We start from the raw sequence: 27,989 nt of genomic DNA, 5'->3' as shown, positions 1-27,989 counted from the left end.
CTTAGATTTTATAACATGTTTTAGACTTGAATTTGATAGCTTGGAAGGGATGGAAAGGATCAAGAATGGCTGCTGAAAAACAGGGTAAAATTCTGTCCAGGAAGCGCCCGAGCTGCAGTTTTTAGCAGCCCGAGCGCGAGCCTTCTGTTTTGGAAAAATCAAGGGCGCCCGGGCGGTAGTTTTTGACCGCTCGAGCCCACCTCTTTTTGAAAAAAAAAATAAAATAAAAAATTTATTGATCCTTATTCTTTTCTTATTAGATTAATGATGCTTATTCATTAATTACCCCTTAAGATTTGAGATTAGCAACCCAAGGCCCCCACAAAGGGAGAGGAGGATAATGAAGAAGTCTGATAGAATATGTCAAGGGAATCACTAACATGTAGGGTATAAGGTTGTTAAGTGTAGTTTTCATAATTAATGCACATCGTGTATTGATTGCTTAAAATGCAGTCAAAGAAACACATCTCGACTCGTCTGATAAAAATGCTATGTTTTGACTCGTTTATAAAAATGTAACAATATCATACTTAAAATACTCGTAAAAATGTACTCTATTATCTCGTTCATAGGTTAGCCTCGTCCCGCGAGTCCAGAATCGAACTCTACCTGGAATCATTTACTTAATCAAAATTGTTAAATGTAAGATAAACATAATCATGAAATCATAATCATTAAATCATAACTTAAACAATTTAAGGCATAAAATCATTAAAAATTTATGTTTAAATAATCGTGAGCAAGTTTAATGGATTTTTGGACTTTACAATTCTACCCTCCTTAAAAGAATTTCGTCCTCGAAATTCGACTTACCAAATATTTCTGGGTATCGGCTACTCATATCTTGTTCGGTCTCCCAAGTAGCCTCTTCCACTAATTGATTGCGCCATAAGACCTTTATCATCTTGATCTCTTTGTTTCTCAGCTTTCGGACTTGTGTATCCAAAATTTGGATAGGTATTTCTTCATAAGACAAGTCTGGTGTCCATAGAACTGGCTCGTGGCGAATGACATGAGAAGGATTTGAGATATACTTTCTCAACATCGAGATATGGAATACGTTGTGTACACCTTTCAAGTTTGGAGGCAATGCTACTCGGTAAGCTCTTGTTCCAACCTTATCTAGGATCTCGAAAGGTCCTATATATATTGGGCTCAACTTTTCTTTCTTCCCAAATCTTAAGACTCCTTTCCAAGGTGAAACCTTCAAAAACACGTGATCACCTACTTGGAACTCCAACTCTCTACGCCTCTGATCGGCATAGCTTTTCTGTCGACTTTGAGCCGTCAACATTCTGTTCTTGACTTTTGCTATCATATCGACTGTCTGTTGCACTATTTCTGGCCCTAATACAACTCTTTCTCCCACTTCATCCCAATGCAATGGAGTCCTACACTTTCTACCATACAAAGCCTCATAAGGAGCCATTCCAATAGTAGCTTGATAACTATTGTTATATGTGAACTCCACTAAAGGCAATTTCGATTCCCAATTATTTCCAAAGTCAATCATGCAAGCCCTGAGTAAATCTTCCAGTATCTGAATCACTTGCTCAGATTGTCCATCTGTCTGCGGATGAAAAGCTGTACTAAAAGCTAGCTTTGTTCCCAATCCATGATGTAAACTCTTCCAAAAGTTTGAAGTGAACCTAGGATCCCTATCAGAGACTATCCTTGCTGGAACTCCATGCAATCTAACTACCTCTCGAATATATAACTCTGCATATTGATTCATCGAGAAGTTGTTTATAACTGGTAAGAAGTGAGCTGACTTTGTCAACCTGTCAACTATTATCCATATTAAATTCATTCTTCGTTGTGTAATTGGTAGTCCAATCACAAAGTCCATTGTGACATCTTCCCATTTCTAAGTGGGAATATGTAATGGTTTCAGAAGTCCTGTTGGCCTTTGATGTTCAACTTTCACCTGTTGACATATCAAACATTCGCTAACAAACTTAACGATGTCTTTCTTCATACCTGGCCACCGGTATAGCATCTGTAAATCCTTGAACATCTTTGTACTCCCTGGATGAATAGAATATGGTACCGTGTGAGCCTCAGTCATCACATCTTCCCTCAGTGAATTTACTGCCGGTACCCACATTCGCCCTTTGTGATGCACGACCCCATCCTTTACCGTATACAATGCACCCCCTTTTGCTTCATCTTTAAGTTTCCAAGTTAATAATTGCTGGTCTGAAGCCTGCCCTGTTCAAATCTTGTCGAGCAAACTTGGAACCATTGTTAAGGTTGATAAGGCACAAACTTCCATTGGCTCAACTACTTCCAATCTGAGTCGTTCAAAATCTACAATCAACTCTTGTTGAGTTGTCATTCTATTCAAAGTTGCAGATTTACGACTCAAAGCATCTGCTACTACATTAGCTTTACCCGGATGGTAGCTAATGTCACAGTCATAATCTTTCACCAATTCGAGCCATCTTCTCTGCCTCATGTTCAACTCCTTCTGTGTGAAGAAGTACTTCAGACTTTTATGATCAGTGAAAATCTGACACTTCTCACCATAAAGGTAATGTCTCCACAGTTTCAGTGCGAAGGCAACTGCTGCCAATTTGAGGTCATGGGTAGGGTAATTCTTTTCATGAATCTTCAACTGTCGTGAAGCATATGCTATTACCTTTCCATCTTGCATCAGGACAACCCCTAATCCACTCTTGGAAGCATCTGTATAAATTACGAATCGACCTATGCCTTCTGGCATGGCTAGTACTTATGATGTCATCAACTTTTCTTTAACACTAAAAAGCTTTTCTTACACTGATTAGACCATTCAAACTTCACAATTTTGCGAGTTAATGACGTCAGTGGCAGCGCTATCTTGGAGAAATCGTGAATGAATTTCCTATAGTAACCCGCTAATCCCAAGAAACTTCGTACCTCTGTAGCATTATTTGGAGTAACCCAATTTTTAATTGCTTCTATCTTTGCTGGATCAACCTCTATTCCCTTAGCCGAAACTAGGTGACCCAAAAATGCAATCTGTTCCAGCCAAAAGTCACACTTACTGAACTTAGCAAACAATTGTTTTTCTTTCAGAACCTGCAAGACTGTAGTTAGATGCTGACGATGCTCATCGAAACTACGAGAGTAAATCAGTATGTCATCTATGAATACTATGACAAACTAATCCAAGAAAGGCTGGAACACTCTGTTCATAAGATCCATAAACACTGCTGGTGCATTGGTAACTCCAAACAGCATGACTAAGAACTCGTAGTGGCCATAACGAGTCCTGAAAGCCGTTTTAAGAATATCTTCATCTTTCACCTTCAATTGGTGATAACTTGATTTCAAATCGATCTTGGAGAACACTACTGCCCCTTGTAACTGATCAAACAAATCATCTATCCTTGGAAGTGGGTATTTGTTCTTCACTGTTACTCGATTCAGCTCTCTATAATCGATGCACAGTCTCATAGACCCATCTTTCTTCTTGACAAACAATACCGGTGCACCCCAAGGCGATACACTCGGTCTAATAAAGCCTTTATTGAGTAGCTCTTGTAGTTGCTCCTTCAATTCCTTCATTTCAGTCGGTGCTAACCTGTATGGTGCTTTGGAAACTGGTTGGGTTCCAGGCATTAATTCAATTCCAAATTCTACCTCCCTAGTTGGAGGTAATCCTGCAATATCATCAGGAAATACTTCTGGGAAATATCTCACTACTTCGACGTCTTCAAGTTTTGGTCGAGGTAATTCTTGGTCGCAAGTGACACTTGCAAGGAAACCTGCACATCCTTTATTCAACAGTTTCCATGCCTTACCCACTGAAATTAAAAGAGATGAATTATGTTTCAGTGTGGCATGGAATAAAAATGGTTCTCCATCCTTAGTTTTCAAGGAAACCGTTCTCCGTTTACAGTCTATAGTAGCCTCGTATCGAGACAACCAATCCATCCCGAATATCATGTCAAAATCAGACATATTCAGGATAATAAGATCAGCAAGTAACTCGTGACTCTGCATTTGTACACTGCATCCTCTGATAATCAAATCACTACTCAATTCTGCCCCTGAAGGCAAGGATATACTAAATCCTGATATTGACTTATTCGGTACTAAACTCGATTTATTAACAAATTCAACAGATATGAATGAATGTGTAGCTCCAGTATCAATTAAAACATGAGCGGGATTACTGGAAACATTAATCATACCTGTAACTATAGTTGTATTTGGATCCACTTGATCATGTGCCATTGCAAAAACTCGTCCTCTTAACGGTTCTTTGGATTGAGGGCAATCTTTTCGATAGTGCCCTGGCTTTTTGCAAAGGAAACATACTCCAGTCCCTGCCATGCATTGACCTAAGTAAAGTTTTCCACATTTTTGACAAGCTGTTGGTGCAATTGCCGGTTTTGGTATTGGTAGAGCCAATTGTTTCTGCCCCTGAGGTCGAGGCTGCTGCTGTTGGTATGGTCGGTGTTGGGATGGGGCTTGGTATGGTCTCTTTCTGCTAGAATTTCCTTGTTGTTCCTGATTCTGATAACTAGATCTTTTTGCATGTGACTCTCGGATAATGTCGTTTCTGTCCTTTTCAGACAGCATGGCCTGATCCACCGCTTTGTAATTTTTCGCTCCACTTAGTCTAACATCCTTTCTGATGAAGGCATTCAATCCTTCTGTAAAATGTTTCAACTCTTCAGCAGGATCACCAGAAATCATCGGTACAAAGTATCTTCCCCTTTCAAACTTCTTAACATACTCCACAATCGACATGTTTCCTTGACGGATTTCCAAAAAATCTATGGCCAACCGGGTTCGGGTGCTCACTGTGAAATATTTGCCGTAGAACACATCCTTGAATCCATTCCAAGTAAGGGTAGTTAGGTTCAACGCTGCTTTGGCTCCATTCCACCAAACACGAACGTCATCGCGGAAAATATAGGTAGCACATCTCAATATATCCGCATCCGTGATCTGCATGAATTCAAAAGCAGTCTCCATAGCTTGGAACCATTGTTCTGCTATCAAAGGATCAGTCTCTCCTTTGAACTCAGGTGGTCCCAACTCTAAGAACCTTTTGTAGATAGGGTTCTGATTAGCTGTAGGATGGTTATTTCCAGCATTAGTTGTCTGGGCTTGAAGCAACTGTTGGATTTAAGCTCCCTGAGCACGGCTTTGCTCTTGAAGTAGAGCAGTTAATCCTGCCAAAAACTGGTTGTTTTGATTGTTCTCACTATCTGGCCCGCAATCACTATGGTTGTTGTTTGCGGAATTGGTGTTGGTGTTGGTGTTGTTTCCCCTATGTGATGTCATAGTCCTAAAGTCCAATATTATCCACACCGCTCAGTCACGATTCAAAACGTGAATATACTTTAACATATAACATGCATACATATATCTCATCGCATTATCATACACATAATCACATAAGACACATAACTTACAGACATGAAGACAGAGCGTTGGAGTCGTGGCGAGTATGCATGAGTGTTTCAAGAAAACCTAGAGCGAACTGCTCTGATACCAAACTGTAACACCCTCAACCGATGAAGATGTTACAAACTAACATGACGATAAAACTAGTTCGGAAAAGAAAATTTTTGAAAGATGTATGCATACATCAAACCTTACTTAAAACATTTCAGAATAGTTTACAAACCAAATCATAACAATTTGAAACATAAAGCGTATTTTCTTCAATCAACATAACAACATTTAGTTCATTAACTTGACACAAACACTCTCAACACATAACACACTCATGCATCGCCCGTCGGTCCGACTCCTTGCTCTTCTTCATGCCCGGCATTGAACTCATCGACATATGCATAAATGTCATCCTCATTACCTGCACCATTCAAGTATAGTGAGTCTAAAGACTCAGCAAGAGTATGCAGTAAAAATCATGAGATTTCAATAATCATTTAAACTTAACATAACATAACATAAGCTTATCATTTGATGACGAATTATGCGAAATTGTGGCAACCGTCATAATGGGCACTGTTAGAACCTAATGGGGGGGGGGGGGATTTAGGTTCTATTGGCAACTTTAGCAATTTAAAGCGATTATGCAAATATGCAAGCGAAAGACTTAAAGCAATTAATAAGAAGTGCGGTAAATAAATGCGTAATGTAAATAAAAAGGATAAAAGATGTTTATGAAAGTTCGACGATAAATCGTCTACGTCTCCCCTTCTTGGTTAAGATCGATTAACCAAGGATCCACTAACATTTCAACGTCTTGGCCTTGATGGCTCCAAGGATAGCCGTACAACTCAACACGATCACCGCGCCGATACAACTCGAACACTTGGCCTTAAGGGCTCCAAGGATAGCCTCAACACAAACACTTGGCTTCACACTCAAGTGCTTACAACGATAGCACAACACACTTGGCTTCACACTCAAGTGTTTACAACAATAGCACAACCAACTCGCAAACTATTTTTACAAATACTCTCAAATATATCACACAAATACTTTGATAGTGAGAAATTGCTTGCAAAGGAAAGAAGAGATGAGTTGGGATGTCTCCAAATGACCTTGGATGGCCTCTATTTATAGTTGGCAAAGATTTGAATCTGATTTGAGTGCATGAGGCGTGTGTTGAGAAGTCAAGGAGTGACAAAAAGTGTTTGGCGCCGCTGCCTACTTTTTCCCAGCACTGAGCGGATTTTGTGGAAAAATCATATCTTTCAATCTAACCGTTGGATTGATCTGAAATTTGAACTGAAGATTTGATTTTAACGAGTCAAACATTTCCAGTAATTTTCGGAAGTCACTTCATCAAGTTTTCGAACTTGTTCTGTGCAACAAATTTGAAAAATTCATATCTCCATATCCATCTGTTGGATTGATCTGAATTTTGGACAGAGGTTGTAAAATATCCTAAATTTGAATCTGATTGGTGGAGATTTGATTTGGATGTCTCAAGCACGTCCAGTAATTTTCAGAAGTTGATTCTTCATCAATCACTTCAAGTTCTGCAGAAATAGGTACTGCACAATTTTTGTGGAAAAATAATAACTTCATATCTAGCCGTTGGATTGCTCTCAAATTTGGACAGCATATGTAAAACTTCCTCATTACGATTATGACCGGTGAAGATCGGATTTCAATGCATAAAAAATTTCCAGTAATTTTCGGAAGTTGATTCTCCATACTTTGGCTTCTTCTTGTCTTTTTTTTCATATCTCTTAACAATGTTTCATCCATTCAATGAGCAATACAAGACTTTATAAATACATGTATAACTTCAAAATAGCTTCCAAGAATTTAATCATCAATAAATCTAATCTGTAAAATCTCACTTTAAATGGTTAGTAACAATTAACCGAGTTTTGTAATCATCAAAACATAATATTATGAGACTTGTTAATGCATTAAAAACATTAATCTCATAACACGAGATTTGTATGCGTTTAAGGCGTAACAATCTTCCCCTTTTTGATGATCACAAAATTTGGTTAAATAGGAGAAATATATGTACAATATTAAATAAACAATTTAAATTTGCACAATATAATTGCATGAATAAAACTCTTCCTAAATTAAACAATTAGCTAAGAAGAGAATGCTTATCAAATAACCAATTTTATTCTCCATGCATTTAACCGAACTAACTCTCCCCCTTAGTTAAAATATTTAACCAAACTAATTCTTCCCCTTTTTGTGATAATCAAAAAGACTGAAAAAGTAAATGCAAAACAAGAGAATTGAAATATAATTTCTAAAAAAGCAACACATAAATTTCACATAAAATGTGAGCTTTATAACTTTGAATAAATACAATTAATTTGTATTATCCAACATTAAGTTGCTCGAATTTTATATTAAGCTCCCCCTTAATATGACATTAAATTTATTTATGTCCACAAGTGATTACAACTCAATCATGCCAAGTTCACCACGCAAACGAATAAAAGTATTTTCATCTAGTGGTTTTGTAAAAATATCAGAAATTTGATTAGTTGTGTCAACATATTGAAGTTCAACTTCATTTCGTTCGATGTGGTCACAAATAAAATGATGACGAATGTCAATATGTTTGGTGCGCGAATGTTGAATCGGATTCTTTGTAAGACATATGGCGCTTGTGTTGTCACAGAAAATAGGAATTTTTGAAAAAGATACACCATAGTCGAGCAATTGATGCTTTATCCAAAGAATTTGAGCACAACAACTACCGGCAGCCATATATTCGGCTTCGGTCATTGACAACGCAACACAATTTTGTTTCTTTGAAAACCAAGAAACTAAACAATTTCCTAAAAATAAACAAGTTCCACTAGTGCTTTTACGGTCCACCTTATATCCACCAAAGTCGGCATCACAGTAAGCTTTTAAATCAAAGAAAGAATTTTTCGAATACCACAAGCCGAAATTTGGAGTATTTGAAAGATATTTGAAAATGCGTTTTAAGGCGAACAAATGTGATTCTTTTGGACATGATTGAAATCGTGCACACAAGCAAACACTAAACATAATGTCCGGTCTACTAGCAGTAGCATAAAGTAAGGAGCAAATCATACTGCGAAAGGAAGATTGATCTACAGATTTACCATTTTCATCCTTGTCGAGTCTGATTGCTGTGCTCATCGGTGTGGATGATGATTTTGTGTTCTCTATCCCAAACTTCTTTAGAATCTCCTTGATGTATTTGCTTTGGTTCACAAAGAACCCATCCTTGCACTGTTTGATTTGTAATCCGAGGAAATAGTTAAGTTCCCCCATCATACTCATCTCGAAGTGTTCCTGCATCAACTTAGAGAATTCTTGACAAAGAGTTTCATTGGTAGAACCAAAAATTATATCATCAACATAGATTTGCACAATTAATAAATCATCTTTGACATTCTTGGTGAATAAAGTAATGTCGATCTTTCCTCTTGAAAAACCATTTGAAAGCAAGAAAGTAGACAATTTATCATACCAAGCTCTAGGAGCTTGTTTCAATCCATACAAGGCTTTGTTAAGTCTAAACACATGATCAGACAAAGCAGTATCAACAAAGTCATCAGGTTGTTCAATGTAAACCTCCTCTTTAAATTCACCATTAAGAAATGCACTCTTGACATCCATTTGAAATAACCTGAAATTTCTAGAGCAAGCAAAAGCAAGTATCATGCGAATAGATTCTATTCTAGCAAAAGGCGCATAAGTTTCATCATAATCTATGCCTTCTTCTTGACTATATCCTTTAGCTACAAGCCTAGCTTTATTTCTAGTGATAGTACCATGCTCGTCAAGTTTATTCCTAAACACCCATTTAGTACCAATGATAGATCTATCATGCGGCCTAGGAACAAGATTCCAAACATTATTACCTCTAAACTCATTCAACTCATCTTGTATAGCAATAATCCATGAATCATCTAATAAAGCATCATTAATGCACTTAGGTTCAACATGCGAAACAAAAGCAAGATGATTGCAAATATTATTAATTGAAGAGCGAGTGGTTACTCTTTTTGAAGGACTTCCAATGATAAGATCTATAGGATGATCTTTGTGAAGCGTCCAATCCTTTGGAAGTGGTGTTTCCTCAACAGAAACATCTAAATCATTTAGACTTGATGAAGTCATCTCTTCTTCGAGTAATTCTACACCATCGTTAGTAGTACGAGAAACTATAGATTCATCAAAGATAACATGCATGGATTCTTCAACAAGTAAAGTGCGTTTATTAAATACTCGAAAAGCCTTACTTGTGGTAGAATATCCGAGAAAAATACCTTTGTCGGATTTGGCATCAAATTTGTCAAGGTTGTCCTTACCATTATTATGAATGTAGCATTTTGATCCAAAGGCCCGAAAATATGAAATGTTAGGCTTTCTCCCTCTCCATAATTCATATGGAGTTTTTTTGAGAATTGGCCTAATTGATACACGATTGATAATGTAACAGGCAGTGTTCATTGCTTCAGCCCAAAAATATTTTTGTAGAGAATGCTCACATATCATGGTCCTCGCAATCTCCATAAGTGTCCTATTTTTCCTCTCAACGACCCCGTTTTGTTGAGGAGTCCTAGGACAAGAAAAATTGTGACCGATGCCTTTCTCTTCACAAAAATTTGTAAAACTCTCATTTTGAAATTCAGTTCCGTGGTCACTACGGATCTGTTTGATAGAAAGATTTTTCTCATTCTCAACTCGTTTGACAAAAGTTTTAAAATAATCAAAGGCATCATTTTTGTGGGCTAAAAACAGTGTCCACGTGAAACGTGAAAAATCATCCACAATGACAAATACATAAAGCTTCCCTCCTAGACTAGCGTTCCTCGAGGGACCACATAGATCTAGGTGAAGAAGTTCAAGGGGCATAGAAGTTGATACAAAATTTTTGCTTTTAAAAGATTCCCTTGTGTGTTTGCCAAGTTGACACGCATCACAAACAGAATCTAATTTTAAATTGAGTTTTGGCATACCAACAACTAAATCAAGTTTAAAAAATTTTCTATGGTACTAAGACCAACATGACCTAGTCGTCTATGCCAAAGAATGTTGTCATCAACATTCAAGGATACAAGGCTTTTGATATTTGATAAAGATAAATTATTTAAAAAAACCTTGTATGCATTTTCACTTCTATATCCTTTGAAATTTATGGATTTGTTAGTCGTGAGTGATATAATGCAGTGTTGGGGAGTGAATTTGACTTCATAACCTCTATCGCACAATTGACTTATGCTTAATAGATTATGTTTAAGCCTTTTCACTAGGAGTACATCATCAATCAAGCAAGATTTAGATATACCTATTGAGCCGATTCCTTCAATAACTCCTTTGTTGTTGTCTCCAAAGGTGACAGTTCCTTTCTCCTTTGGTTTGACCGATTGGAGTAGCTCCTTGTTCCCGGTCATATGTCTAGAGCATCCACTGTCTAGATACCATATGCTAGGAAGAACAGTTTTCCTATTTCCATGCAAGAATTGATTTTGGTACCCTTTAGTTCTTTTGGGTCCACAGTGTTAGAAAAGAGAGATACAAAATAGACTTCTAAGAGTTCAGTCTCTCATAGCAACATCATCGCCACTTTCTAAGAGTGCTCCCATCAGTAGGTAGGGCTATGACCTCTTTAAAAACCTATTTCCTTGGATAGAGCAGCGTTCATCAGATAGACCAGTCGCAAGTCAAGGCAGTTTAAACCGGTCTATGATGAACTCCCTTAGATCATGATCTCATAATGCCGACTGATAAGTTGTTAAGTACTCTTAGGCCTCCATTTCATATAGCTCTTTTGATCATATTGAAATCTTAAAGATCTACATTTATATCTAGCATGACCAATTTTACAACAATAAGAGTATGTAGGGGGTGATCTCATTTTGGCTTTAGCAATAAGGCTAGTAAAATCTATTGATTTCTTACCATACCCTATTCCACCCTTATCAAAGCTACATTTTTGTATGCTTAGTAAATTATTCAACTTTACTACTAACATTGAATTTATAAAATGATTTTTCTAATGTAGCTATGTCATCCTTTAATCTTAGGTTTTCATACTCCTTAGATTCTAATTCATTTTTGAGGTTTCTATTTTCTTTTCTAAGTGATTTAGCCATGTCAAACATAAGCTTATAAGCTTGTAGTAATTCATCGTAAGATGGTACCTCATCATCATCGTCGGAGGCGATGTCATCATCCTTGGCCATGAGACATATGTTGGCTTCCTCCTCATCGCTATCTTCATAGGCTTTCATCTCAAATGTCTCATGTTTGAGCTCTAGGAGGTCAATCTTTGTTTCCTTGACCTGGTTGGTTCCCTCGTGGCATATCTCCAATTTATCCCATATTTTTTTAGCGGAGGAGCACATTGATATTTGGTTGTATTCGTTCATATCTAAAGAACAATGCAAAATATTCATAGCTTTAGCATTTTGAGAAATTAATCGCATGTCCTCCTTGGTAAAGTCATTCATTTCCTTAGGAATTTTAATCACTTCAACCTCTTTCATAAGTTTGTAGGGACCTTTTACCGTAACTTTCCAAAGATCATAATCTACGGATTGAATATATATGGACATTCGATTTTTCCAATATCCGTAGTTTATGCCGTTGAAAAGAGGAGGACGATTGATTGATTGCCCTTGAGCATAATCGCTCGCTAGATTTACCATAGAGCCTTTTTGAAATATTTTTCAAAAGTGTGGCTCTGATACCACTTGTTAGAACCTAATGGGGGGGGGGGGGAAGATTTAGGTTCTATTGGCAACTTTAGCAATTTAAAGCGATTATGCAAATACGCAAGTGGAAGACTTAAAGCAATTAATAATAAGTGCGGTAAATAAATGCGTAATGTAAATAAAAGGGATAAGAGATGTTTATATAAGTTCGACGATAAATCGTCTACGTCTCCCCTTCTTGGTTAAGATTGATTAACCAAGGATCCACTAGCACTTCAACGTCTTGGCCTTGATGACTCCAAGGATAGCCGTACAACTCAACACGATCACCGCGCCGATACAACTCGAACACTTGGCCTTAAGGGCTCCAAGGATAGCCTCAACACAAACACTTGGCTTCACACTCAAGTGCTTACAACATAGCACAACATACTTGGCTTCACACTCAAGTGTTTACAACAATAGCACAACCAACTCACAAACTATTTTTACAAACACTCTCAAATATATCATACAAACACTTTGATAGTGAGAAATTGCTTGCAAAGGAGAGAAGAGATGAGTTGAGATGTCTCAAAATGACCTTGGATGACATCTATTTATAGTTGGCAAAGATTTGAATCTGATTTGAGTGCATGAGGCGTGTGTTGAGAAGTTAAGGAGTGACAAAAAGTGTTCGGCGCCGCTGCCTACTTTTTTCCAGCACTGAGCGGATTTTGTGAAAAAATCATATTTTCCAATCTAACCGTTGGATTGATCTGAAATTTGAACTGAAGCTTTAACACATCTGGATCTTCATTCTGAACGGTGAAGATTTTATTTTAACGTGTCAAACATTTCCAGTATATTTTGGAAGTCACTTCATCAAGTTTTCAAACTTGTTCTGTGCAACAAATTTGAAAAATTCATATCTCCATATCCATCCGTTGGATTGATCTAAATTTTGTACAAAGGTTGTAAAACATCCTAAATTTGAATCTGATTGGTGGAGATTTGATTTGGATGTCTCAAGCACGTCCAGTAAATTTCAGGAGTTGATTCTTCATCCTTCACTTCAAGTTCTGCAGAAATAGGTACTGCACAACTTTTGTGGAAAAATCATAACTTCATATCTAGCCGTTGGATTGCTCTCAAATTTGGACAGCACATGTAAAACTTCCTCATCACGATTATGATTGGTGAAGATCGGATTTCAATACCTAGAAAATTCCCAGTAATTTTCGGAAGTTGATTCTCCATACTTTGGCTTCTTCTTGTCTTTTTCTTTATATCTCTTAACAATGTTTCATCCATTCAATGAGCAATACAAGACATTATAAATACATGTATAGCTTCAAAATAGCTTCCATGAATTTAATCATCAATAAATCTAATCTGTAAAATCTCACTTTAAATGGTTAGTAACAATTAACCGAGTTTTGTAATCATCAAAACATAATATTATGAGACTTGTTAATGCATTAAAAACATTAATCTCATAACATGAGATTTGTATGCGTTTAAAGCGTAACAGACACATTCATATTTTTTTGTTGATCAACAATCATATGGCATTACGTCTCGTAACATTCGTTCTTTCATTTTCGGAGGCCCCTCCGGAGCTCATCCCGGAGGACCTAACCCGTACATTGAGCCGTATTTGGGAGGGCCCCTCCGGAGCCCAAACCGGAGTACCGTTCCCGTATTGCCACCACAAAGACACATAAGACATCAAAATATTTTCATGCATAAACATATTATATCTTCATAATTCAACATAACATTATTCATTCATGCTTCATCATTATTCATTTCATCAACATATCATTTCATTCATCATGAAGCATCATTGAAAATCATAATTTCCATCTTAACTTTTGTTTCATGAACATAAAACTTTACTCGATAACTTCATGCATGTAATAAATGATAAAAATCATACTTTCATATTGAACATAGGTTTCATGAAAGAAACTTAGACATGTACATGCATCACATAACGTAATCGGTCCACGTAAGTCGTTCTTTTCGTTCTTGACTTAAAACTTGAAACTTTTTGCATAGAAACTCTTAAATATATTTTAGAAGCCTTAAAAGATCATAACCATGAATTAAGGACTCAAAAATCAAAACTTAAGAAAATTAATTCGAAGCTACAGCGCTCCAGCGCTAGAAGAGAGGAGCTGGGGCGCTATACTTGCACATTGTCAGCTCTGCTGCACTGCAGTGGCTATGCCTTCACACTGATATTTAGAGTTCTTGTACCCAGAATTTCAAAATGTGGTAAACATAAAAGTTTTAGCCCTTGATCTAAGCTTTCAAATTCCGAAACCTCACCTTAATTGGATATTTCAGTAAAACGTTATGCTTATTCTCTCGAGATGTATCACTGCCGAAAATTCAAACCACTTGACACACTTCGGGGCGATTTTGGCCAATCTTATAGAATGATTTTGACAAAACTCAAAGCATGAAAGTTTTAGCTATATGAGTTATCTTTCAAATACAATTGGCCTCATCTCATTTGGATTAGTACAATAGACTTAATCCACAAAATTGCAACAAGTATTGCTAATCCGAGACAACCCAACACATGCAACGCTTCAAAGCTTTAACTAAAACTAACTCAACACTTAAAAATTCAACACACACCTTCAAAATCAGTCCTTTCCCAACTCTAAACCATAAGAATCTATCATCACACATTATTTATCAAGAATTTCACAAGAACGACTTACATATCACGATATCATAAACCTCATGCTTTTATGCTTCTCAAATCTTTAAAATCATGCATAAAACTCATCAACACACATCATTTCTTATCAAAATAGATATATCTTGAATGGTGGTTTAAAATTCTTTAAAAACTTGCCTTGAATGGAGGAGAAGTTGATCCGAAACTTCGGAGACGAGCTAAACCTTGGACGAACTAAAAACTGGTACCAAAAACTCACTTGAATCTTGAAGGATTTGATGAAGGAGATGATGAATAGTGAGGGGGAGGAGAAAAACGTGTAAGGGAGAGGAGGATAATGAAGAAGTCTGATAGAATATGTCAAGGGAATCACTAACATGTAGGGTATAAGGTTGTTAAGTGTAGTTTTCATAATTAATGCACATCGTGTATTGATTGCTTAAAATGCAGTCAAAGAAACACATCTCGACTCGTCTGATAAAAATGCTATCTTTTGACTCGTTTATAAAAATGTAACAATATCATACTTAAAATACTCGTAAAAATGTACTCTATTATCTCGTTCATAGGTTAGCCTCGTCCCGCGAGTCCAGAATCGAACTCTACCTGGAATCATTTACTTAATCAAAATTGTTAAATGTAAGATAAACATAATCATGAAATCATAATCATTAAATCATAACTTAAACAATTTAAGGCATAAAATCATTAAAAATTTATGTTTAAATAATCGTGAGCAAGTTTAATGGATTTTTGGACTTTACAATTTTAGTCCTGTATGTTGGCTTCATTTTGGTTTTGGTCCTGTATATTGGCTTGTTTTGGAAAAGATCCTGTAACTTTGTTTTTATTTTGGATTTAGTCTTACATGTTGATTGTTTTAGTTTTGGTTCTATAAGTTGACTTACTTTTTTTATTTTGGTCCTATACAAAGTTATGTTTTGAAAAAAAAGTACAGGAATTTGGATTTTTTTTTGGATTTGGTCCTATTAGTTGACTTGTTTTTTTTATTTTGGTCATGGAAACGATACGGTTTTGACCAAATTAAGCTCGGTTAAGTTAGAATAGGTGCCTATGTTTTTTATTTTAAAATAATAAATTAAATTTAGAATTTAGAAGTTGATTTTTCAACTTCACCGCTTAAGTTTTTATAATAAATATTTTTTTATGATTTTATAATTAAATAAATTAGGTTTAAAATTTAGATGTTGACCTTCTAATTATTTTTTAAAATAATAATTATGTTCTAAAAGGTACAATAACTTGATTTTTTTTTTTGTATTTTTTCTCCGTCGTCGAAACTGGAGGGAGCAGCAAAATTTTGCTTATTTGCAGTGTTCTAAAAAGCACTCTTAAACGGCGATTAAGCGTGATAAAAGTGAAACATACCTAAAAAGCTCTGCTTTCGAGAAAAGCGGAACAAAAAAAGTCAATCATAGTTGAGAACGATAAAAAAATATATTAGAGTGTTACTTTTTAAAAGAACGAAAGTATGTTTTAAATATATTTTTAGTTTTTTTAGCTAATTTTGTTAATTTAGGTTGGAACTTATTTATATGATCATTAATAGGTGCTAAGTGGGCGAACACTTGGTGCCAAATAAATAAAAAAATCGAAATTACAGTTAAGAACGATATAAATGAATGTTTGTTTGTTACTTTTTAAATGAACAAAAGTATGTTATATTTAATACATTAAATTAACATATTTTAGATTTTATTAAATTATTTAGATTAAAAAAGTTTAAGCGTAAAAAAATATTTTTTTTATTAGTTAGTTGTAATTATCTCAAACCAATAAGCAGATAAAACATGAAAGAATAAAAAATATTTATTACAAAAATAATTAGAGATCAACTTCTAAATTCCAAAACATGATAACATACAGGACGAAAACCAAAAAACAAACCAACTTACAGGACCAAAACCAAAATAAGCCAACATATAGGATTAAATCCAAAACAAAAATCGAGTTACATGATCTTTTCCAAAACAAGCCAACATAAAAGACCAAAACAAAAAAGAAGCCAACATACAGGACCAAAATGCTAATTTTCCCTTATTATTATTATTATTATTATTATTATTATTATTATTATTAAGCCTTTGGCCCTTTAACGATATTTGAGTTGGTAGATTAACCAAACATTTGATCCATACGTATGAATTTATTCTCTCAAACAACATCTTCTCAAATGAAATTTCAAGATAGCTTGAAATCAAGCTATCAACAGTCAACACAATCAAGAAATAGGGAAATTTGCACACAGGAGCATAGACAAATTTTGTAAAGCATGAGATGACGTGGGAAGAGATTTCTCAACGTTGCGGGTTCGATCCTCGTGTGGAGCATATATCTTGCTGAAATATTGTGGGGTATGCTATGAGGTTGGTCATGTTGCTCCCTACTCCGGGTCCCTACCGCTCGTGCACACATCCCTCGATTTAAATTCCGCATGAGCCAATGAATCTCTGACTCATTGAAAATGGAGTCCCTTTCGAGGTCAACCCTTTTTAGAAAAAATAGGAAAATTCGACCATCTGTGGTATTACTCCAATCATAGGGTCGAGGGTTGAGATTTGATTTTTCTTTTATTTTTTTACTTGGAGTCCACAAAAACCTTTGATCCTCAACTCAAATTAAAAGGTTGAGATTTATCAATATTTATGAGATCTCAAATTATTAATTATATGATCAATGGATGATATTTGATTATTTTTTCCATGTGGAGTCCACAAAAACTCTTGACCTTACAATTGGTGTATTAACCCAACTGTCCCCCAAATAATATCAATGCTTGTCACTTGAGGACCTCTACTCATTAATTTTTTTTTTAAAACATGGTGTCAAACACTATATCAGACTCTCCTATCAAACTTATTTGATGATATAAATGTAATGTAACTAGAAAAAAAAATGATAAAACATAGGATAGGGTAATGTATTGTGCTAAGATTATTTGCAAAGTTTTATATGATTGTTGTATCGGAGTATCTGAAATTATTCAAATTTGATGCAAGAGGGGTATGTAATTACTTATGCAGTAAGCCATAGGCAATATTATTAGACTTTTTTGTTTTACTAACTTAAAGATTATATAAACAAGTGATAATTCTTAATGTTTTTGTTTATGAAGATCTAATTCTTCCTAATAAATTTATATGACAACATCAATAATTTAGGCTCGTGTGGTTTTAAAGGTCAGATCAAAAAAACAATTTTTTTTAAATAAAAAAAGTGCTTTTTTGGTTAACGAGATTTATGGATGGTAATTTAAATGACTCAAAATTAAAACTTTTTTAAAATTGACTTAAAAAAATTTTTTAAAAAAATATTGTTCAAATTCAAACGGCCCTTGGTTATCATGTCGAATAATAATAAGTTATGTAAATAAAGATCCAAAATGATGGAAGCCGATCATGAAGAAATGGATGAGGAGCTGAGAGAGATTCTGCGGGAAGCCTTCGGCGATTCATCGGCAGACGATGACTCCGATTCATGGTGTGGATGGCGTGAACGAATTCAGTCCCGTGATTCGATCGACGAAATCGCCAAAACTCGGTCGATCTTTGGGGAAAGTTGTTGTTGGGAGCCGATAACTGGAATCAATGGCCTGTGGGTTTGCAGAGACTTTTTATCTCCCGATCAACAGTTTTCTCTGTTATCTGCGCTTGAAAAAGGTGCTCCGATGATTAGTTTCCTGCGTATTGAAATGGTGATTAGATTTTGTGTTCACAAACTTGGATTTTTGTGGCTGCAGAAGGATTTTTCGCTGAAGTTTCATACAATCAGGTGCTGGAGCTGTTTTCTTCTCAACATGTATCTTTTTTCCTTTTTTTTTTACGATTTTGCTACGGTGATCTGAATTGTTGTGGAACAAGTGCTTCTGATTAGCATATGTATGAAATTATGTCGAAATTAGAGTTTTCAGAAATGAGGAGGACCTTCTGAATGTGATAAATGTAGAAGGGCGTTTAATTTTTCATAGCACAATATTCTAAGTAAAAAATATAATGTCTTTATGTTTTTATTTTTATCACGTTCAAGAGGAAATTTTGTATTCAAGAACTAGAATTTTGAATTATTCATGCATTGGTGATGTGTCTATGAGAACCACAACTATGCCAACAAGAGGTTTGAGCTATCTATTTTGCAAAACAGCGAATTCTGCTAATGGATTTTTAACAGGGGTTTGAGCATTTTTACATTAATGCAGGGGTCCGTTTACAGTTTACCTTGACTGTAAGCTACTAGGAAGTAGGAACTGATGATACGGAGTGATGCTCTCTTACCTTGTATAACTGCATCTAATGATAGTATATTTACTTGTTATGCACAAGACATGTTTTTAAGTTAAAACCGCTAGCAAGTTGTCTTCTTCCCTTAGCTGGTTGCAATTTTCTGCTTTTCAAGGAAGTGGTATGTGATCTTGGAATTTGTTGTAGTTGCCTTGTAAAGACTATCCCATAATGAAAATCCCAAGGCATTCAGTTATATTTAGATATCATTGCTCCATTCATGGTTGTGGTACAAGGTGTAGGCTGTTCAAATGTGGCGATATTTTGATGTTTCTGGTGGCGTTCATTCATGAAAGTACATTTGGTTATCCTGAGAATGATACGCTTTAAAATGTTAATCTACTTACATCCCTTTTCCTGCAGGCAATGAGGTTTGGAGATCTCCCCTGTTGGGCCATTGAACTTTCATATAACATCCGTGAAAATGTTCTATTTTGTGGTTGTGTTCCTGAATTTACGGATTCAATTACTGTAGACAAGAACGAAAAAGCATGTCCCTTCCCACAGGAGATATTATGGCGGGAGCCACTTTTTAATCAACTTATAGTAAACAAATACCAACCAGGTGAGGTGCGTCTTGCATGCTATATTCGAGCCATTGTAGTAGAATGTCATCTTTTAACATAAAAGTTCTTAGTTTACACCTTCGGCTCATGCTAGTACTCTAGCATTTTTCTGATTGCCTCTTCAAAACTCTTTGTTCAGTTCTTAAAATTCATCAGCGGAATAGTATATATGTGCACGTTCCCCTCGCACTTCTTTGCAATAGTGTTTTTCTCCTCATAACCGTGCACTTAAACTCATGGCTAACAATGATGTTATTGCTTTATGTTTTGTTTCAAAGTATGGTGATATATAACATATTGGCCTGTAGGGAATTTGTGCACACATTGACCTTATGCAGTTTGAGGATGGGATTGCGATTATATCCTTGGAGTCATCATGCGTGATGCATTTTACTCGAGTTGAATGTGAAACCAGTCATATCGAAGAGATGAATGAAGGGTGCGCACCTTCGGCAAGGATTCCTGTACTTTTGGTACCAGGATCTCTAGTCTTGATGTGGGGAGAGGCACGTTATTTGTGGAAGCATCAAATAAACCGCAACCCTGGATTTCAGCTGTGGGAGGGGCAAGAGATTGAGCAGAAGAGGAGGACCTCCATAACACTGAGGAGACTCTGTCGAACAGGATAGATATAATCTTACAAGCCAAGCCGTCTCTGGATCCACACGCACATCACATGAATCAGAAATGGAGGCCCTCCATGATAGAATTCTCCATCTCTATGTGGAACATAGCATATTGGGTTGCACAAGTCGTTTATCTCTATTTTTAATTCAGATTCTCCCAACACATAATTGAAATTAACATGTTTGATCCATCACATCTGTTAAATAGTTATACTCATAATTTTTTTTAACTTATCTAATTGTTAACTAGTATTATAATTAGACATCAGGACAAGTTGATAAAACATTTAACACGAGAAACAAAATGAATCATATAACATCTTTGAGGTTTAAGAAAAATAAATTTGAAAAGTTTGCTGCATCTGTATCGTAGGTAACTATGATAATTCAAGGATTTAATGTCGTATGCACTTCGGTTCGGTATTGACTTTTGCTTGGCTCAAGGGTTTAACAACGTTTGCATTTACTCCGATTTTCTTCAGGCGATGCAAGCGGTAATCCAAACTGCTGAGGATTTTAGTCCGGACGAGGCTATTGCATTGGAAATGAAGACTTACCTTCAATATTCAGAGTTCGTGTCTCTAAAACATATGTGATGATCGGCAAATAGTGTTGCTCATCGTCTAGCCCATGAAGTGTTTATTTTAGGATCGAACTTGAAATTTCTTAGTTGTAATATTCCATCTTGCTTCATGATGTTGTAACTTGTGACTCAAACATTTGATTTCTGTGAATGAGTTTTATTTCAAAAAAAAAACTATGATAATTCAAGAATTATAATAAGTATATATTGTCTAATTAGATTAGTATATGATAAAAAAATCCCTAACTTAAATGAGTTGATTAGATTAGTATATGATTAAAAAAACATAACTTAAATGAGTTGAGTTTGGATCAGATCTTGCAAAAAATGGAGCTCGACCCAAACACGAACGAGAATTCTCCTATACTTCATGTTATAATAAATATAGACATTAAAACTATCATATATTCTTCATTGTTTGGTACATAAATTTTTACATAATAATCGAAATTATTATAAATGTGTAGTATGAAATGGAGGGAGAAAATCTCGGTTCAATCCTAAATATTTGAACACATTTCCGATTCAGTCCTAAATGTTTGAGCGTTCCCGGTTTGGTCTCAAATGTTTTCCGAAAATTTCCGGTTCAGTTCTAAATGTTTTTATGTTTCCGGTTTGGTCCCAAATGTTTTAAAAAGTTTCCAGTTCAGTCCTAAATGTTTTACGTTCCAGATTTCGTCCTAAATATTTTTCAAAATTTTTCGGTTTGGTCCTTCCATCTACAAACAAAGCGTGATAAAAAAAACTTACAAACAAAAGAAAAAGTTAAATAAAATAGAAGGTAATAATAATAATAATAATAATAATAATAATAATAATAATAAATGAACAATAATTTCTTCCAAATGAAAATATAATATAAATTATGCAAAATAAAATTATAGAATAAAAAAATAATTGAACCATGCAATCTTATAGTTAAAAACATTATCAATCACAAACAAATAAACAAATGTTTTAGCAAATAACTAGTATTACTTATTTCACAAAATATTTGAAATTTTCGATAAATTTTTCATGAGAAGAATACTTATGGTTAACAATTGAGAAAATATAATGAATTATTTGACCACCGTTAAAATAGTGATATGAAATTAAGTTTTATTTAATAGTAAATTTTTCTCAAATACTAATTATTTAAATTATAAAAAGAGTTTTAAAAAGATATATATATTTTTCCAACCTCCAAATTTTTTCTTAAATGTGCAAGCATCATGAATGAGAATATAACAAAATTAATAGAAATGTGAAATAACATCATTAAATTTTAATTCCTCAAGTTTCGTTTATTTTATTTAAGTTTTTATTTTGTAGCATCATGAATTTAATATTTTCATTTTGAACATTGTGTAAAATTGATTTAAATTTGGATAAAAATTCTAATAAATTTGTGTATTTATAACTTGTTTAATGTTAAATATATAATAAATAATATAAAACTCAATCATAAATGATATAACACTACGTGGTATTAGTTTTAACACACGAGTAGATGGAAGGATCAAATCGGGAAATTTTGAGAAATATTTGGTACAAAATCGGCAATGTAAAAATATTTAGGACTGAACCGTGAACTTTTAGAAAACATTTAGGACCAAACCGGGAACGTATAAACATTTAGGACTGAACCGAAAACTTTTAGAAAACATTTAGGACCAAATCGAGAACATCCAAACATTTAGAACTGAATCGGAAATATGTCTAAACATTTAGAACTAAACCGTGATTTTGCCGAGCATGTAATACCCAAATGATGTATCCAATGACTCGTATTTTTACACATAGGCGTAATTAATTATATATTGTTGACATGACAAATCATGGGACATTAGATCTATCATTGGGTAATACCCATGTGCTAGGTTGAACTCAACTGTGATGCTATACGAATTTATGTATTTCCAATAAATGAAGTTCTCAGTCACACCCGAGAGTTGACTCGAATTGGTCAATAAAACGCTGCGTTTTACGGCAGTCTGTTGTTTCCGTTTTAACGACCAACTGGTGGCAACTACGTGCCGGCGTTTTACTCCTATGCCTAGACGAGCCACAGCAATCCGATCGGCGGCCGCCGTGAAAAGGCCGGCGATACGGCCGGAGTCCTTCATCCAGATTATCCTTAAGAACCCTGAAATACCGTTCGCCTTGTTCTTATTAATCGCCGATGCAATCCTCGTTTTTCTCATTATCACCTATGTTCCATGTAACTACAATTCGGGCACTTTTCTGATTTCCGTACATTATATTTCAGTTTTTGACATTTTTGTGCAATATGGGTTTCAGACACGAAGATTGATTGGGACGCGTACATGTCCCAGGTTAACTCATCTTGGATCTTTCGTTTATGTTAAAAGAAATTACTTTTATATTATTTTAGGACTTTGAACTTTGGAAGCAAAAGAAAAGCCTTTCGAATTTTATTTTATTTTTATTTTTGCAAATTAATGATGATAGGTCAGTGGATTTCTTGGAGGAGAAAGAGATTACAGCAAGCTGGAAGGGGATACTGGACCCCTGGTGTATCCTGCTGGTTTTCTTTACATATACTCAGCTATTAAGTTTCTTACTGGAGGGGAAGTCTACCCTGCGCAGGTATATTTCCCTCTCTTTTTTTTTTCCTACTGACAAAATTGTCTGTTTTTAAACCAGCATTTTTCTTTTAGTATGAATATTGAATTGTATTTAGGAAATCCATAAAATTGTTTCTTCTGATTGTCATTGATGAGTTAGTGCACAAGCTCAGTAAAGTTTGTGTGGATCCGGAGTGTACTGAAGTGGCATGTAAGCCCTTTTAGTTAGTGCACTCGTCAGAGTAGGTGATTAGTGCATCCTGTTTATTCACTTTCAGTTGTTGCGCGTAGACTTTAAGTTTTGAATCTCAGACAATCTTGTAATTGCAGATTTTATTTGGCTTTCTGTATGTTGTGAATCTTGGACTGGTGTTATTCATTTATTTGAAGACCAAAGTGGTACGGTAAATTTTTTCTTGATTTTGACATCTCACTTACCACATTCGTCTTGTGTACTACTTTTATTATAAAATTCAAAGATTTGTCATTGATCTTCGCCTGGTTGAATTGAAAAATCTAAAAGAAAAGGGAATTTAAAAGAGAATCTCATGCTAGGAATCTCACAAATCCTTGATGTTATGCTATTTAGATTTTCCGGTCTCTTACTAGTAACTAATTTTTGAAGGGAGAATGGGAATTGGAAAAAAAGTGTCTGATTTTAGAGTAGATTAATCTTACGCGCTTTCCTGTATGGAATCGGAGGACCGATTTTGCGATGATTGCTGGTGTGGGTCGGAGTACTTATGGTTTATATCTTCAAAATTTCAAGAATGCTGAACTAAAGCTATCTGTAGTCTAAGTTAATTGTGCACTTCGTCCCTGACGATACAATTAGGGGTGCTATTCTCTTAATTCTGATCTGCAAAATTCAAGCTATATATCAGGTGTTGATTTCAGATAATTGCTTGCAGCTTCCTTGGTGGGCCCTTTGCTTGATTTCTCTGTCTAAGAGAGTACACTCCATATTTGTGCTTCGATTGTTCAACGACTGTTTTGCCACAACACTTCTCCATTCCGCACTGGTTTCGTTTCTTTGCCAAAAGTGGCATCTTGGTTTAATTATTTTCAGGTAGCATAGATAATTTAACTTATTTTTTCGCCAGTATTTTTGGTGGCAGTATTGTCAGTTACCGTGGTCATATTTCTTAACTAAAGCTGTTGCAAACACTCCTTCTGTTAGCACAGTGGAGCTGTCTCAGTGAAGATGAATGTGCTCCTTTATGCTCCTCCCTTATTAGTACTCTTGCTGAAGGTGCTTAGCTTTTGATTTTAAATTTCTTAATAAGTTCCAGTATGAGAGTTTACATCTAAAGAAACTCTTAACCCTTGCCTGGAAAACCTTGAACTGCAGGCTATGGATATATTCGGGGTGGTATCTGCTTTAGCAGGTGCGGCACTGGTGCAGGTGCTAGTTATAATTATGTTTAGTTCAGTAACTGTTAATTGTTTAATAACTAACTCGAAGGATTTTAGTCTGCTTGAAAATGCTTTTTTTTTTTTTGTCACTATATTTGTGGGATATATGCTTGATTCATCCTTTTGAAGTTCTTAAATTATTTATTTCTGCCCCTTCACTTTATTCATTGTAAGAATGAGGGGCCACTTGAAAGTAATTAGCTGATTAAGTTTTTTTTTTATTTTCTTGCACCACCTCCGATGGATGGTCTGCAGATTCTCTTAGGGCTACCTTTCATCTTATCATATCCAATTGCATACATCTCGAGAGCCTTCAATCTTGGTCGCATCTTCATCCATTTTTGGTACTTCAACTGACCCCATAAATTTCTATCTACTGAGAATCTTACATATGTGATGCTTGATTGTTTTCAGTTTTCCAGCTTCAGATGTGATATATTTTCAAATTTTCTATTCAAGGTTACATCATTCAAAGTTGTTTGTTTAAACTATACAGATCAATGTACTCTAGTAACAACTTATAATTTTAGCATTATATATGTCGAATGGATTAGCATCAAACTCTGTGTGAGGAGTAGAGAGCACAGAGTATGAAACAAACTGCTGATGGATATCGTTGTGCTTTTGTTTTCCGATGAGATTCATACGAAAATAGCTTATGGGATCTGAAAAACTGCTGAATATTCCCGCCACACATCGGTTTCTTTCAACAACCTTGCCCTAGCTTTTTACAGATGATTGACTAGAGTCCCTCATGATAACTTGATAATTTGTCTGTGTAATTGAAAGATCAGAAGTTTATACGATTGTCTTCAATCTATCTTGTAATTATGAAAGACATGACTATGCTCATCTGTATTTTACAGGTCCGTTAATTTTAAGTTTGTTCCAGAACCTATTTTTGTTAGCAGAGGATTTGCGCTGTTTCTACTGGCTGCTCATCTCATTCTGCTTGCGATCTTTGCACATAATAGATGGTGTAGGTACGGACTTATGCTATGGTTTAATACTTAAGAGTTTAAATTGATTTAGAATCAATTGTAATTGCTATCTTAATCATGGTTAATAGAGCTATCATCAACACCACCCGTTCCTGCATCACTAGAACACCCCAGCAAAATAAGTTTGTAAAGTCCATTGTCAGGGGTTTCTCCTGGAATTTTTTATAAAGCGAAAGTGACTGATTATACTGTTATTTACCTAGATTACGACGGAAAAATAAACCTGACCAGTCTGTTGTATTCAACTTGGTGTCAGTATCTATTTCGACGGTTTTTTTATTGTGTTTCTTTTATTTTCTATTCTTATTTGTGCAGGCATGAAGGAGGTTTGTCCTCTCTCATTCATTCTAGATTCGCTCAACTGAAGCTCAGAACTGCTTATTTGAGTTCCTTTTCACTCAAGCAATTCAATAACAGTTCGTCTGTCATGGCTCTCAAAACAGAACGTAAGCAATAGCTAAGTCAGTTAAATAATTCCTTCCCTCTTTCACAGTTCAATTTGATACCTTTGTACGTGTCTGCGATTTTACTGTTCCTCCAGATATTGTAACAACTATGTTCGTTGGGAATTTCATTGGGATTGTATGTGCACGGTCTCTTCATTATCAGTTCTACTCTTGGTAAGTTCTCCACTTCTTTTCCCTTTACGTGTTGGGCTGTCTTGTTATCATAGAAAAAATATTAGCTGCACACTGATTAAGGGCCATAGAAGAACCAGTCTTAGTGTGTAAATTGCATTGAATAAATGATCTCAAGCGATTCCATAATTCCATACGTGGATGTTATATATGGTGATATTGGCTTCAAGAGTGGTTTAATTTTAGATCCAAACTCTTATGACATGTGCGCTTTCTTAATGCAGGTATTCCTACAGCTTACCATATTTATTGTGGCGAACAACGTTTCCCACATGGCTACGGTTGGTAACTTGTCCATCGAATTTGTTCCTTATTTTCATGGTTTTTTATACTCATTTAGAAAAGTGCTCTTTCCTGCAGTTTAATATTGTTCGTGGCAGTCGAGTTCTGTTGGAACATCTACCCGTCTAATGTTTACTCATCCTCGTTACTGCTCTGTACCCACCTAACTATACTAGTAGGCCTCTGGAAGGCATCACCCGAATACCCATACATTGCTGGTGCAAAACATAGATCGGCACCAAATCTAGAAAAGAAGGCTTAAGGCTAGCTGAAAACTTCAAGTTTCGATTTCATTTTTATGAAATGTTTGGATTTTGTTTTGGAACTTCTCTCGATGCTTATTTTTGTGGTGAAAAAATGAGATTTTAGCTGAAATTATTTGGTATTTTTTCTAAATATTTGACTCCCATTCATGCGTATGAACTACTATGAATACAAGTACTTAAGGCTTGATTCCACTTTTTACCAAACATGGAATGTGGTCTGTCTCCTCATCATTACTGACTCATTTCCAGCCACTCAAATCCACATTTAATTATAAAGAGACGAGGCTAAAAGTGTGAGTCTCACGCCAAATGAATGTTTCATCCCGATAGAATCAGATTTTATCAGTTCCTGAAAACAAATTTTGCCAGAATTCATTCGTTGACAATTTGATTTGACACTTGCAAATAATAATAATAATAACACCACAGCATCCACAAAATATGGATAAATTATACAGACTGTTCCAGCTGCCTTCTGAAATTTTGCAATTTCGCAGCAAATTTGTCGATCATCCAATAGAATTGTAAAGATTAATAAAAAAAAAAAACCAAATATAAAATTACAAATAATCATCATATATATAAAAAAAAACCAATAATAACACAGAACTTTAAATTTTCTGGTTGAAGGTAAACTGTATGTATAGAAACAAAATCTATCAATGGAACAAGCGATTTAACACAGCAAATGCGAGACGAGTGACGTACGTATATCAGATCTTTCAAATTCGAAAAAAAAAACACAATTATTCCCACAATCATACATACAGGTGTATTGTATATATGGTATATTAAAGAACAGATAAAAAAAAACGGAAGTAATTTATTCAACTCCTGCACTGTGTAGCGGCGGTGCACGACCGAGTATAGGGATTGGCTTGGGCACCGGGGCGGCAGTTGTAGTACGACGCGCCTCTCCTTGAGCAGGGGACAGAGTTCGCCTGAAGAGCGCCGTAGCTGATGTACTT

General features: G+C 35.3%; 3 protein-coding genes across 5 annotated transcripts; 2 read left to right on the top strand and 1 right to left on the bottom strand.

Moving 5' to 3' along the window:
* Positions 1 to 763: 763 nt before the first annotated feature.
* On the bottom strand, positions 764 to 11,813 carry LOC140888818 (uncharacterized). Its single transcript, XM_073296521.1, has 8 exons — positions 11,586 to 11,813; positions 4,182 to 4,944; positions 3,885 to 4,082; positions 3,569 to 3,791; positions 3,030 to 3,103; positions 2,527 to 2,733; positions 2,051 to 2,211; positions 764 to 1,414 (listed from the first exon to the last, which is right to left on the bottom strand). The coding sequence occupies exons 1-8, from the start codon at positions 11,811 to 11,813 to the stop codon at positions 764 to 766; spliced, it is 2,505 nt and encodes an 834-aa protein (XP_073152622.1).
* A 6,335-nt stretch (positions 11,814 to 18,148) lies between these two features.
* On the top strand, positions 18,149 to 21,014 carry LOC140891489 (uncharacterized protein P8A3.02c). Of its 3 annotated transcripts, XR_012152526.1 has the most exons (5): positions 18,149 to 18,455; positions 18,536 to 18,594; positions 19,437 to 19,643; positions 19,948 to 20,381; positions 20,748 to 21,014. XR_012152526.1 is itself a non-coding variant. In XM_073300005.1 (4 exons), the coding sequence occupies exons 1-4, from the start codon at positions 18,179 to 18,181 to the stop codon at positions 20,266 to 20,268; spliced, it is 837 nt and encodes a 278-aa protein (XP_073156106.1). In that variant the 5' UTR covers positions 18,149 to 18,178; the 3' UTR covers positions 20,269 to 20,456. The 3 variants fall into 3 exon arrangements, 2 of the variants coding, with proteins under 2 accessions (XP_073156106.1, XP_073156105.1); XM_073300005.1 differs by lacking the exon at positions 20,748 to 21,014 and having other exon boundaries at positions 18,536 to 18,567; positions 19,948 to 20,456; XM_073300004.1 differs by lacking the exon at positions 20,748 to 21,014 and having other exon boundaries at positions 19,948 to 20,456.
* A 1,762-nt stretch (positions 21,015 to 22,776) lies between these two features.
* LOC140890465 (dol-P-Man:Man(5)GlcNAc(2)-PP-Dol alpha-1,3-mannosyltransferase) lies at positions 22,777 to 27,207 on the top strand. Its single transcript, XM_073298261.1, has 13 exons — positions 22,777 to 23,051; positions 23,132 to 23,166; positions 23,303 to 23,440; positions 23,749 to 23,817; positions 24,330 to 24,487; positions 24,604 to 24,670; positions 24,770 to 24,823; positions 25,090 to 25,178; positions 25,701 to 25,817; positions 26,151 to 26,281; positions 26,377 to 26,455; positions 26,698 to 26,754; positions 26,834 to 27,207. The coding sequence occupies exons 1-13, from the start codon at positions 22,883 to 22,885 to the stop codon at positions 27,015 to 27,017; spliced, it is 1,347 nt and encodes a 448-aa protein (XP_073154362.1). The 5' UTR covers positions 22,777 to 22,882; the 3' UTR covers positions 27,018 to 27,207.
* Positions 27,208 to 27,989: the final 782 nt, after the last annotated feature.

The sequence above is a fragment of the Henckelia pumila genome, chromosome 3, assembly GCF_033568475.1.
Source record: "Henckelia pumila isolate YLH828 chromosome 3, ASM3356847v2, whole genome shotgun sequence".
NCBI lineage: Eukaryota > Viridiplantae > Streptophyta > Magnoliopsida > Lamiales > Gesneriaceae > Henckelia > Henckelia pumila.
Note: the sequence above shows the minus strand (reverse complement) of the source record. Positions and strands in the feature narration are given on the sequence as shown.

Coding starts and splice junctions, on each gene's coding strand:
- LOC140888818 (XM_073296521.1), bottom strand. CDS start 11,813: ATGAACGAATACAACCAAATATCAATGTGCTCCTCCGCTAAAAAAATA. Junction 3,792..3,884: donor ATACGAGGCTACTATAGACT/GTAAACGGAGAA, acceptor TTTTAATTTCAG/TGGGTAAGGCATGGAAACTG. Junction 3,104..3,568: donor GTTTCCAAAGCACCATACAG/GTTAGCACCGAC, acceptor TTACTCTCGTAG/TTTCGATGAGCATCGTCAGC.
- LOC140891489 (XM_073300004.1), top strand. CDS start 18,179: ATGATGGAAGCCGATCATGAAGAAATGGATGAGGAGCTGAGAGAGATT. Junction 18,456..18,535: donor GTTATCTGCGCTTGAAAAAG/GTGCTCCGATGA, acceptor TTGTGGCTGCAG/AAGGATTTTTCGCTGAAGTT. Junction 19,644..19,947: donor ACAAATACCAACCAGGTGAG/GTGCGTCTTGCA, acceptor ATTGGCCTGTAG/GGAATTTGTGCACACATTGA.
- LOC140890465 (XM_073298261.1), top strand. CDS start 22,883: ATGCCTAGACGAGCCACAGCAATCCGATCGGCGGCCGCCGTGAAAAGG. Junction 23,441..23,748: donor GGGAAGTCTACCCTGCGCAG/GTATATTTCCCT, acceptor TTGTAATTGCAG/ATTTTATTTGGCTTTCTGTA. Junction 26,456..26,697: donor CATTATCAGTTCTACTCTTG/GTAAGTTCTCCA, acceptor TTCTTAATGCAG/GTATTCCTACAGCTTACCAT.